The following is a 13422-nucleotide window of genomic DNA, read 5'->3' as shown; positions in this document are numbered from 1 at the left end:
CATTTGGTGAGCAAAACTGCAGTTCTTCACAACGATGCCAGAAGTACTGTTATTGACAAACTACAACGATGTATTGCTAGTAGTGCACAGTTGACAACCAGTGCACTGTTTGACCTAACCAGTGATATGTACCGAACACATAGCTATGCCACTATTACTAGCAAGATTAGCCCTTTAATGCCAGCAATATGAAGCAATTAACAGAGAATCCCAAAATTTGAAAAATAAGGTCATAATGAAACCTTTTTTTTTTTCAAATTTGTAAAAAGAAAAGTCAAAATGAATATGTGTAATAAGCGCTCAGATATCTATAACCCTTAAATCCTGTTTGGTTTTCTCATGGAACCTGCAGATGCATGTGTTGACTTGCATCCATCATTTTTTTCCCCAAAAAGAAATGTCAAAATTCTGAATTAGTCTCAAAATCATGAAATTTTAGGTGTATCAAATGTGATATATTTGGCAATATAGGGTTAAGAATAACTGGTGTGAATACTTGGTGAGAAGGCTACTATAGTGCGTGCAACATTCCTTCAAGTTGGGAAAGTAAATTAACACTGGTAAGTTTTAATTGCATTCCAGTAGGGCGTATTTTGCATCTAATACAACTGTTGTTCTACTGATGTGTCTTAGATGTTCACTGTTTTATTAGTGAGGAGAAAAAAGACTTTAGAGTTGTTATATTGATTGACAAAGCTCAAAACAAGTGTAACCCTTTATAAAGGCTGTGATTGAACTCAGGCTGCCATTGACAGCTACTAACATTGCATTAATTTTTACATGTATTTGTAATGATTAAATACGATAATGACTAATCATAAAAATAATAATAGGCAATATTTACGTTTTTTTTTTTTTTTTTATTGACCAAATGTTGTCACTTGCTAGAGTTGTTATATTGATGGACAAAGCTCAAAACAAGTGTAACCTTTATAAGGGCTGTGATTGAGCTCAGGCTGCCATTGACAGCTACAAACATTGCATTAATTTTTACATGTATTTGTAATGATTAAAAACGATAATGACTAATTATAAAAATAATAATTGCAAATATTTACGTTTTTTTTTATTGACCAAATGTTTTCACTTGCTCTATAAAGGGTTAAGTGTCAACTTTTGAGTAGCTGTCCATTGTAATGACAACTGTCCCTGAAAGAGGAAATATTGAATAAATATTCCAGCAGCATTCTAAAGAACGAAACAAAACCCTTGTGCGTTAATGTATCAAACGATTCCTCTAATGAGAGTAGGATAACTAGCTTTTAAATGGTTTATGAATAGATTCAATGTAGTTGGATGAAATCAACAGTGAGCCATCAGAGATAACCAGTATGCTGGTGGCCACGCCTCCTCTCGTTGAACGCCATTTTGTTGACAGATACTAAGACATTCAAAATAAGATGCTTTTTACGAGCCCCTAAACACGCTACAATTTTGACACTTAATACATGTCTAGAGGGGGGTACCCACTATTAATAGTGGCATGTATCGTCCAAAACTGGCTTGAATAGAGTAAGAAAACAGCTCATCAAATGTCCCCGGCCACCCATTTTAACATGGGACTCGCCGCTGTTGACGTCACCAAGCCATCTTTGTCCAGCTAATCCAAACTGTTTGTTAAACCTTCATTACGGCTCGGTCTCTCGTTAGTTTCACTAACCGCCTGCTGGTACCGTCACATACGCAAACGAAAGGGGGTATTTAAATAGTTAAATGCGCATATTTTGACAGCGGAGCCAAACCAGTGCCCCTCCTCGGCTATATAGGCAGGGAAACGCCAGGCTAAGCATCCAAAGGGTGCCAGAGGCTAGAGAAGAGCGCAGAAGGCAATCCACATCCATCTGCCAGCCACTTAGCACACGCTAACATTTCCAGCCCGGATTTCAGCACAGCTGTCCAGCCAACACTACCACAAAAATGTAAGTATAACGTTGTTTATTCGTGGATTTATGTACATTATTGAAGTTTAAACGAAGGATGCTGGTGAGCACCTGAATGGGTCTTTCGCGTTCGTTTTGTGCATCCCAGTTTTCTTCCACAATTTTCTGATAAGGTGATTCGAAATAATGGCACCATTTAACCTTGGAGCAAACGGTAGAATCATTTGGATCTACGACTAATCGCGCATTTTTAACGTTTTCCATGTGAAAAGACGAGCCTTGTTTATCTTGTGCCTCTTTTAACTCGTCTCGTGCCACCGCTAGCTGCAGCCAGCCAGCCAGCACGCACGTATTTTTTCCAGTTTGGACCGGTTCTGTTTGAAAGGACATCATCTGTATCATTACACACACTCCAATTAATCATCACTGGTTCCACGTCCATTACAAAAATAACATTTCTGCTTATGTCGAACATTTACCCAGGGGTAATTTTGTGTGTTGAAGTGAGGGTGACGATGGAGCTATTTCTAGAAACATCAAGGGCATATTGTGGTACTTGTCTCATTTTTATGGCAGAAATCAAAATGACAAATTGTCATGTGAAGCGCAGAACGTTTTTTGACAAATGTCACACAAAGCGTGAAATATAATGTTTTTACTATCGTTATTATTGGCTGTAAATTAGGCCTGGGCCTAGTTAACGTGATAGTTACAACCTGCAACGGGGGGTGGGGATAGCCTAGCCTCTGTGGGTGATGGTTACGCCAGGGTGGACAGCGATTATTATATACTTAAAACTATTAAAACGTCGTTTCTCGTGTGTTTTTTCTAAAGTAGTGGCGAGTATTTTGGAGATGGCAAGCTTGTACGTTTGTGTAAATAGCAAGAAAACGTATAATCCATGATCAATGATGATCAAAATATCCCCGTCTAAATTGGTTTATTCAATTTCTTGGATTGATTATTAATGTTGTTTGTTGTTTTAAAATCTATCGAAACGCAGTTTTTGCTTTGAATCCACTCGCATGTCAGGGAAACTCCCCACCGCTGCTGTCGACAGCCACAGTATTTAAAGGCCGTGAAACGTGATGTTTCACTGGATGTCGTGTCACCGTGGTTATGGTTGTATTGAACTGAAAGGAATGCAGGCATTAAGGTTTGAGAGGTCACAGTAGATTTTGGGGTGGGGAGCTGAATGACTGTTGTCTCCATTGGAGCTGTCCAGTGCTGAAATGTCTCTCTCCAGTGCTGAACGTCACTGTAGGATCCAGAAATTTAATTAGTTGCATACGCTGTTTTATAAAATGATATCTATCTATAGTATATGTTTGCCACTGCTATTCATTTAATGGAAATTTAATAAGACCTGAGTATTTTTAAAGGCCTGTGGGGAAGGCATATATTTAGGTTTGCAGAAAGAGCCAAGACATTGTCTGTGGGCTGTACAAAGAGGAATATGATATCTTCCCAGGTGGGCCAGGTGTCCTTATCAGAATTAAAAGTGCTGTCAACAAATTTTATTAATGATAAGCTGTTTTGCACAATTACTAAAAGAGTCGAAGTTACCTTGTGCATTCCCTGTTGTGTGTGCTTTGTATTGGAAGCATGTGCTGCCTCAGGTGTGTGCATTTTCACCTCATAGGGGCAGTGTGTCGCACAGATACAGAAAACTCACCAACGCTAGGTAGAAACAGCTGGGCAATATAGCCCAAAAAATAAAATCTTTTTCAGATCACTTCCTTTTTAAATTATTGCCTACCATTGACAGCGCTAGATGTCCAATCCATTTTGACTGCAAGGCAATTGGCTGATAAGTACAGTCAATGGCAATGAAAGATGTGCATTCACAGCCAGTCATCACAGTTTAAATTAACTGGATGTCTATCCTTGTCAATGGCCGGAATTTAGTTAAATATTATAGGTGGAAAAATCTACTTAAGAGTAACAGGTAGTAGTCAATGAATGAGGTTGCAATGAATGCAGTGTTTCTTCTAAGTCAATGGATAAGAGAAAAATGTGCACTGTGTTTCATTGACTATGTGGTTTATGATCATCTATATTTGTTCCTGCTGCAATATATTTAACATTGTAATTTTTTTTTTTTTTTTTTTTTTGCACAATGGGAACAGTCGTGTAGTTGAAATTTTGGATTTTGTGAATGGTAAATTTACCAGATGCTACGATTGCTTCCAAAAATCTTTCCTGTGGAGCACAGAAGTTGGTTAAAAAAACAAATGGTGATCATTAATAAATGAAAAGGGGCTCTAGAATGTTGTGGAATGATTGTTACACCTCTGTGTGCTTTTGTAATTCATAGTTTGTTTGAGTATCATTTCTTAGCCTTGCCAATAATGAAAATACAAGGACAGACAGGACCATTTAGTGAACTATTCAATAGGATTTCATGTTGTTAAAGGATTAGTAATGCATGTTGGTGTTAAGGTGACCTTTATACACAGTTTAGCCTCGCAGTAGTGGTGTGGCATTGTCATAACATGTATCTGTAATGAGGCATCACTTTTTGTTATCAAGCATGCTAAATTTAGCATGGCAAGCATGCTCAGTTAAAAATGCAATTAAAAAAAAAACTATTAATTTTTTACATAGTTATAATCTTGTCTTCACTTCCCATTAGATAAGGGTGCCATGGGTGGTATGGGTTCCAAAAAGTTTTGTAATTAAATATAAATGCAACAGACAGGCAGAAAAAGACATTTTACTATTAGGCAAGGCTAAATGAAGCCTCTCCCCTTAGTTTAGTGCATTTGCCTAACACTGAAGTGCTGAAGCAAAATTATAAATGTGTGTTTCCTGACTTCTGATTTTTGGTTCTGCACAAACCTCTTGGATAGGCCTTTCAATTAACTCATTCACTGCTGATCCGAGTATGTGTTGTAGAAGTTAGTAAAAGAAAGAATTTTTATTTAAAACACCCATTAACGGCAATAGATGCCCAATCCATGCATCTATTGCTTTCAGTGCTAGCCAGTTAATCCGGCATTCCCACATTCTGAAGTATGAAAATGGCTAATTGCGTTTTGTTTTTTAATTTGTTTTTTTGTTTTGTGATTTGCAGTTGTGTTTTTTAATTTGGCGTTGTGTTTTTTGATTTGCCGTTGTGTTTTGCACTTCAGGGCCACCGTAGTTATCACTGATTTTTCATGATTAGGTCTGCCCCAGCTGGAGCCCCTGCACCAGAAGGAGGGAGTCAAGCTCCTCCCAACCTCACTAGCAACCGTCGCCTGCAACAGACACAAGCACAGGTGGACGAGGTGAGAAGAAGTTATCTTTTAGCTTTGGCAACCAAAACAATGGGAAATATCTTCAATTCTCACATGTGTGTTTCATCCCAGGTGGTGGATATTATGCGTGTAAATGTGGATAAGGTCCTGGAACGTGATCAGAAGCTGTCCGAACTGGACGACAGGGCTGATGCTCTGCAGGCTGGAGCCTCTCAGTTTGAGACCAGTGCTGCAAAACTCAAGAATAAATACTGGTGGAAGAATGCTAAGGTGAGGGCGATCGCTGGAGCTTAATATGAACAATGTATATATTTATTTTTTGTAGGTATGAAAATAATAGGCTGCAATTTCTACTTCAAACAACAGAATCTCCTGATAGCGTGACCAATTTTGAATGACAATTAACTTGTTTTTTTTTTTTTAATCTTCTGACCACAGATGATGATTATCCTGGGTGTGATATGCGTGATTGTGCTCATTGTCATTATTGGTAAGAATTCTTTGTATCTTTATAATTAACTAATGGACTGCCATTGATACCGTTAGACGACCAAATTATTTGGACTGGGAGGGGCGAATGAACATTCAATGATTAATACTTTTAAAACGATGATAATAATAAATACATTGTTTTAACTAAGGCTGGATGATGTTGTGTAAAAAATCTTTAACATTTTTCACCAAAAATTTGAGCACTATTTTTTTACAACTAATTTCCTCCAACGTTATTTTTAAGGAGACCCATCCAAACATAAGACAGAGAAAGATGAAAACAATAACAGTATATCCCTTTATATGGCACTCATTAAACCGATTGGCTGCTATTTACGACACTAGACATCCATTTTGACTTGGATGGGGCGAATGAAAGAATTCGCACCCTGTCAAAAGGGATTGTAGATAGAAGCCTTTAGTCCAATTGGTTCTGCACAAACCTCTTGGATAGGCTTTTTAATTAACTCATTCACTGGCACTGTACAATCATGTGAAAAAATTCGGACAACCCGTTAAATGTTCAGTTCATTATTAAGAAATGTTCACATATCAATATCTGATCTTGTTTTTCTTTATCTCTGGGAAAGAAAGTGATTGAATTGCAGGTAAACAACAAAAATTTAAGTTGTTTTACTCAGTGAACCAAATATATCAACAAAAATGCATATTCTAACTGAGGAAAAAGTTAGGACACCCTACCACCTAATGGCTAGTGTTACCCCATCTGGCTGGAATAACTTCAGTGAGACGCTTTTTGTAGCCATCTACCAGTCTTTGACATCGGTCTGAAGAAAGTTTGCCCCACCCCTCAACGCAGAATACTTTCAACAGTGACAGACTGTTGAAGTGAGAAAAAACACCATGTTGAGATCAAAGGAGCTTTCTGAGGCCTTCAGAAAGAAGATTGTAGACGATTTTGAGTCTGGTAAGGGATTTCAAAAGATCTAAAAATAATATAAACTCAGCCATTCCACTGTCCGGAAAATAGTCTACAAGTGGAAGACATTCAAAACAACTGCCAACATGCCCAGGTCTGGCCGTCCAAACAAGTTCACCCCGAGAGAAGACCGCAAGATGCTAAAAGAAGTCTCCCAAAACCCTCAAATGTCATCACGGGACCTACAGCAGGCTCTTGCTACTGTTGATGTGAAAGTTCATGCCGCTACAATCAGAAAGAGACTTCACAAGTTTCACCTTCATGGGAGGTGTGCAAGGAGGAAACTTTTGCTCTCCAAGAAGAACATGAAGGCCAGACTGAGGTTTGCCAGAGTGAATGTAGACAAAGACCAGGACTTCAGAAATAATGTTCTTTGGGCAGATTAATCTAAAATTGAATTATTTGGACACCAGAAGAGAGGACATGTTTGGCGTAAACCCAAAACAGCATTCCAGGAAAAGAACCCCATACTAATTGTGAAGCATGGAGGTTGAAGTGTCATGGTTTGGGGATGCTTTGCTGCCGCAGCACCTCGCCAGCTCACCATCATAAAATCCTAAAAAATGAATTCTATCACGTATCAAAGGGTTCTTGAGGAACATGTGTGATCGTCTGTGAAAAAATTAAAGCTGAAGCGAAACTAGACCCTGTAACATGACGATTGCCCAAAACATACCAGTAAATCCACCAAGGACTGGCTGAAAAGAAAGAAATGGAGAGTCCTGGAATGGTCGAGTCAAAGCCCAGATCTTAATCCCATTGAGATGCTGTACATGCAAGAAACCCGTCAAACATCTCACAGCAGAAAGTATTCTGCGTTGAGGAGTGGGGAAAACTTTCTTCAGACCGATCTCCAAGATTGGTCGATGTCTACAAAAAGCGTCTCACTGTTAAAGGGGTAAAAGGGGGTAACACTAGCTATTAGGTGGTAGGGTGCCCTTTTTCCTCAGTTAGAAAATGCATTTTTGTTGATATATTTGGTTTAATGAGTAAAACGATGTTAACTTTTGTTGTTTACCTACAATTAAATCACTTTCTTTCCCAGAGATGAAGAAAAACAAGATCAGACATTGATATGAGAACTTTGCTTAATAAAAAACAGAATTCATGCGGTGTTTTTTCACATAACTATGTGTTGTAGTAGTTGCTAAAAAAATAATTTTTATTGAAAACAGCCATTAACGGCAGTAGATGTCCAATCCATTTTGACGAGAAGGATGCAGTTGTAATCCATTTTGACTCGGAGGGGGCGAACGAGCGAGTCCGCTCCCTGTCAGAATGGATTGGATGTCTAGCGCTGTCAATGGTGCTAAAGGTGAACATTCACAGCCAGTCCTCCCATTTCAAATGAAATGGACATGTAGAGTTGTCAATGGCAGACAATTGGGTTAATAATCTTTCTTGAGCATATCCTTTTTAAATGCAGAAAAACGTTATTCATTTCATTCCCTTGCTTTCCACAGTGTACTTCAGCACCTAAGAAGAGTCACTTCCTACCCCAGTCTAATCCCAACCGACATTCTTGCTTCAGACGGAACCCTGAAATTCATGATAAAAGGAATCACAGATAATGAGTTAATGTATCTTACCCGATTGGCTTCAATATAACTCCCTTAAACCCCTTCAGGGTCGTATGGCTCCCTCATTTCCACCACCTCGCTTCTGGACCCCTGTCAAATATTTGTCCCGTGAGTGTGCGGCCCCGCATCCGTTCCGGGTCCTCTCGGCTTCTCCAGCCTGCCATAACGAGAGCCAAACACTTGTGATGGTGCAACAACAGAATAGGAAACAATGATTGGCAATGATAATTGTTACATGACTGATCTATATCTAGTCATTTGTAGAGTTTTATTCTGATATATGCTGTTTTGTAGGTGTGTGTGCGAGTGTGTGCATTTTGTATTTTTTAATTTTTTGTATTAATTTTCTGTATGCTTCAGCGTCGACTACTGCCTATTAATCGAAGTATGTATCTTGCATGTTCTAATCATCGATCTGTCCCTCGCTTACTAATTTTTTGCTGTAAATCTGCACAGTGGCAACAATCGGAATAAGCCACAGAACCTAATATGTTCTTTACAAATCTTTTGACGATACAATCTCCGGGTTGAAATTACTTGAGAGTTTATTCAGGTCTAAGTTAGTGTTCACAGGTATTGATCAACACAAAGAAATGCATGTATTGTTCAACTGTCCCTTTGTAATTAGTCCTTTAAATCGGACCGTTACGAACCCTCTGAAAGTCTTTGCCCTTCCCTCGTTTCTGTCGTGTCCTCCGCTCTCCGGTTGTCTCCCTTGTGTCTTGCAGCATGCTTGAATGCCCGATCGTTTTAAAACTGCCATAGTACCGTTGGACCAATGTCTGTAGCTGTTTCTTTTTTTTCTTCTTTTTTTTTAAAATTACGTAGTGTCTTATTTCGAAAACATTCCTTCATTGCAGTCTGGTGCAAATGCTCTTACTGTAGCACATGTAACTAGTTATATTTCAAGTGCGGTATGAAACTAAAAGTTGAAAAAAAACAGGAAAAGGTCATTAGGTGAGGGTGGGATGCTGGATAAGGATGTCTTTTTTTTTTTTGTATCAATCATGGTAAACTAATACAAAAGTGCAGGTTTCAGCTCTAAAGTGACACTATCAGAGACGAGAATTAATATCTTATTTCCCAAAATCTAATTGTTCTTGGCCTGTTACACATGAAAAGCCTTTGTATCTACGTTAAGTTACTGTAGCTCAAGAGAATGGGAGCAGTTGAAAATGCACAAATCAAGCTTGTTTTTGATGGCGCTGTCACTAAGACCAGGCTGAAAGAAATGTTGTGCTGCCACACCTCTCCGTATGAAGAGCACATCGAGCAGGTCCGCCTTACTTGCATTTCAGAAAAATACCTGCAGTTCACAGGTGAAGATTTGTCACCCCCCAAAAAATGATCGAAGCATTCCTTCTCTAAGTGTTCTAAGTGGTTCTTTTAAGTGGTATGGATATGCATCATTAAATGGAATAAGATTCTATTTTTATTATAGTGTATTTTTGTGCAAAGCAGACAAAAGAAGAGGAAGTTTGCATCGTTTAAATGGAGGTTCCTCTACTTTTATCTCTTTTTTTCTTCGATATAATTCAGCCGTGTGCATTATACACTGCCAAGCTACACGCTAAGGGGGAGCTTCTCTTGTTAATTGCAGTGCCCGCCGTCATTGGCACCCTTTTATGTGTACAGTTGTAAAACAGTTAACTTATGTAGTTTTGGTGCATATAGGGACCCTTCGGCTACTTGATTAGTAACTGAGCAATAGGTGCACTTGCTGTATTTTTAGCTTTCTAGATCCAGATTGTTAGGAAACGAGCATTAGCTTTCAGTCTCAGTCATAACCTGCAATAGTCCAGCGTAAGTGTATTAAGTGTACTTAGTAGCCTTGGGTTTTTCATGTAAGCAACCAACTATCAACAACTTTTACTTGTTGGTGATTCAGAATCCTTCTATGTGTGAGCATGTGCAGGTGCATCAATGTAGTGTGGTTGTTAGAATAGCTCTACCCCAGGAATATCCCCAGTTGATCCTGACAGATTAGGCCACTTAAATCTCTTGAGTGAAGGTACTTTTGTTTCCTTGCTCACGTTAGTACTCGAAGTATAGAGGCGATCTGAGGGCCGCGGTCCTAACCCCTTCTGACTCCTTACTGGACTACACCCTGTAAGTGTACCTACAATCAGAACAAAAGATTACCAAAGACCTCATTTCTAGGCTGGTGCTGACGATTGCCATCAAAAACAAGTGGAGAGGCGCAGGTTGACCCAAACAATATTTTACTTTCAAACCTATAACCTTGCAATCTGCAATGATATGATACCACAATTTGTGTTATTAAGGCTTGTGAGTCTGCCATTGTACCTTGTGGAAGTTGAGGCAAAACTTAAGGACCGCATGCATCACTTCTCCCACTCCGTGTGTTCAAGTAATCTGAACCAGTTTTTAGACACATGATTCTTAAAGTAATAATAGCACAATCTTTTTTTTTGACCCATTCCTGCCAACGTTCATGGTACAAAATCTTTATCTAGCGAGAACTATTGGACAAAAAAACACCATTGTTTAAATGTTGTAATATGGAACTGTTTTGAGAGAGAGAGGAGGACTCATATTGTTTTGTTTTCAAACTCAACCAAGATATATAGTAGATGGGGACAAAAAAAGTCAATTAGGTCAGTCTAAATCTGGCACACCAGCTAAACAATGTGGCCCTTTTAGCCATCGTGATAAGGTGACATGACAATACTGATTGGGGTAGGACACAACACACGTGTTATTCCATAAATCCTGCTGTTGTCCCGTGATGACTCAACCAATTTGGACACAATTGAGAAAATGAAGCGAGTGCTCTCTTTTCACGTTGCTTTACTGTCCTGTGTGAAAAGGTGTGCGTCTATATTTGAACACCGTGGCACTTTCTGTTTGTTGATGTCATTCTTTTGGGAAGCACATCTGTCCTATGTGAGAATATTGCCTGAAGACATCCTTGTGAAATGTTCAGTTAAGCTCAAATTCAAGCTGTACTCAGCTCATTTGTGGGTGATCCGAAGCACTTCACAACAATCTAGCGGAACATTTCCTGCTCTTCTTTCCACGTGATCTTGTAATTCAAGCTTGAAATGAGCATGTTAATCAACCATGGAATGAGTATACGTGCTTTAATGTTAAGCAAACCTAAAATCCCAACATGTAGGTAAAGTCACCCCCAAATGGGATAAGTGTAGTATTAGGAGGGAACCTATTGAGTTTCTGAATGCTCACTGGATGGCTAATAATATTCCACAAAATAGAGAAAGATGTTTTATTTTGTATTCCCACTTTTTTCTTGATTATTATTGAAAAAAAGCAAAATGTTTCTTATTTCTGTGTAAGCACTGACTGGTAGAGGTGAAAAAAAAATCGCAGAAGTCAACAGGAAGGGAAAGAATTTTACCTTCAGTTTTCAAGAAAGCTTTCTGCTGTTTACATCAGATTGCTGTTTGTATCCACGCAATGCTTTATAAATGGATTTATTTGTTTGATTACATTAATTTGTAAGGAAATGTTTTAGTTTCTCTACAGGACTTGATGTTCTGGCATAAAGGTCTGTATTGCCCCTGTTTGTCTAGTCTTACTGGAGGGACCTGACTGGAGGATCACGGGCAATGCGCTCAGCTTTATTTCATTTTGGTTTAGCTTTTATTTATTAATAGATTTGTTGTGCTGTCGTTTAATATGGGATGGGACACTAAACAAGGTTGGCTCAATGTAAAGGAGAGGAACTGAATGGAAAACTAAATTGTATAAAATAATTGTAGTGTAAATCTATCAATGTCTTATTATATTGATGAACATCATAAAATATATGTATATTGGAAAACAGTGTTCTGTGTGTGTTTGTGTGAAACTGATCAATACACAATTAATTTACATGTATTGTTGTAGAGGCACGCTTTTTTGACTTGAAAATATGAAAGATGTGGACCGCAAAAGTGAGTAAAAGAACCCTGGATTCCGCCAGGTGAGCTATACAATAAAACAAACACACAAGTACACTACTTAAACTTAGTTTTGTTTAACACTCAAGTGGACTTGCGTACGTATACTACATCTGTCAATACCTATCACAAATTAGTTTGTGTATGCTATGCAGTGGTAGAATTAAGTAAAAATACATAGTTACTGTACTTAAGTATATTTTTGAGCATCTGTACTTTACTGGATTGTAAATATGAAGTGGTACTTTTACTTTACTACATTTTACAACACGTATCTATACTTTCTACTCTGCTATTTTTCAATTTGTTGCCTGCGTTGAACATTTGTATGTTTTTCTCCCATAGTGAATTGATAGTTTCGTTTTCATGCCTTCAGCGCAATCAATAAGCCCTGTGCAGCTATACCGTCACTGAGCACTGGAGGGAGCAACACCAGTAAAAGCAAGATTAGGCAGGTGCACAAGATATTGACCCAATAATAATAAAAGGGAGTGTAGCTTGCCTTCACATGTTGCTTGTTGTTGCTTGTTTCTGCTTCTGTTTACAGAGCATTAACTTTTACTACTTTTGTTTTATTCTGCACGGTTATATAATATAGTTATATAAACTAGTTATATAACTATAAAATATATATCGCATTTTGGCATCGGGAGGAAAAACTTTTCCTTTTTATTTGTAAAGTAAGTTTTAAAGCAAGTACTTTTGTACTTTTAGTCAAGTAATTTTTTCTTTGATACTTTTACTTAAGTATGTTTTGCCCCTGTAGCTATACTTTTACTTAAGTTAAAAAAAAAAATAAAAAATAAAAAAGTGAGTACTTCGAGGGTTTAGGTTTGCATAGGGATGCAAGGGACATAACACTACCAACTTTTCAGGATGCTCAAATTGTCCCCACCAACTTTTAAGCAACCTTATTTGCATTATATAATGAATTCAAATATATAGGTAATTTAGACTGTCTTCCCATATGTTGTAAGGATAGAATTCACCCTACCCTTATTAAGTTAATTATTTTAATTATGTTCAGACTTACATTTACCCCTTTTCACTTGCTGAATGTGCCGGTCCATTTTTTCCCCTTCAAACGCATGTTTGAATGGCTGATAACTTGCATTTATTTAAAATGTATTAATTCATTTTCTACATTATTTATTTTTAAAAGTTTTTATTTGCAACCTATGGAGACATTTTTTCAGATAATCATATATTCAATCATAATTAATTTTTTTGTTGCGTTTGGCTGTGCTTATGGACAAAAGCAGTAGTGTTTTACCTGAAGTCAAGGCAAGGCACATTTATTTGTATAGCACAATTTAACACAAGGCAATTTAAAATGCTTGAAGGAAGGCTACATTTTTATTTATT

The 13422-nt window shown here is 37.9% G+C and overlaps 1 protein-coding gene across 1 annotated transcript; it reads left to right on the top strand.

Annotated features, from left to right (window-relative positions):
• The first annotated feature begins 1573 nt into the window (after positions 1–1573).
• On the top strand, positions 1574–11939 carry vamp2 (vesicle-associated membrane protein 2). Its single transcript, XM_057821210.1, has 5 exons — positions 1574–1919; positions 5050–5152; positions 5234–5392; positions 5561–5612; positions 8018–11939. Coding segments are annotated over exons 1-5 (333 nt in total). The 5' UTR covers positions 1574–1917; the 3' UTR covers positions 8035–11939.
• The last annotated feature ends 1483 nt before the right edge of the window (positions 11940–13422 follow it).

The sequence above is a fragment of the Corythoichthys intestinalis genome, chromosome 18 (genome assembly GCF_030265065.1).
Source record: "Corythoichthys intestinalis isolate RoL2023-P3 chromosome 18, ASM3026506v1, whole genome shotgun sequence".
NCBI classification, from domain to species: Eukaryota; Metazoa; Chordata; class Actinopteri; order Syngnathiformes; family Syngnathidae; genus Corythoichthys; species Corythoichthys intestinalis.
This window is presented reverse-complemented; position numbering and strand designations above follow the sequence as displayed.

Excerpts from the sequence above, each read along its gene's own strand:
- vamp2 (XM_057821210.1), top strand. Across the intron at positions 5,153-5,233 it reads CACAAGCACAGGTGGACGAG|GTGGTGGATATTATGCGTGT; the intron begins GTGAGAAGAAGT and ends GTTTCATCCCAG. Across the intron at positions 5,393-5,560 it reads ACTGGTGGAAGAATGCTAAG|ATGATGATTATCCTGGGTGT; the intron begins GTGAGGGCGATC and ends TTCTGACCACAG.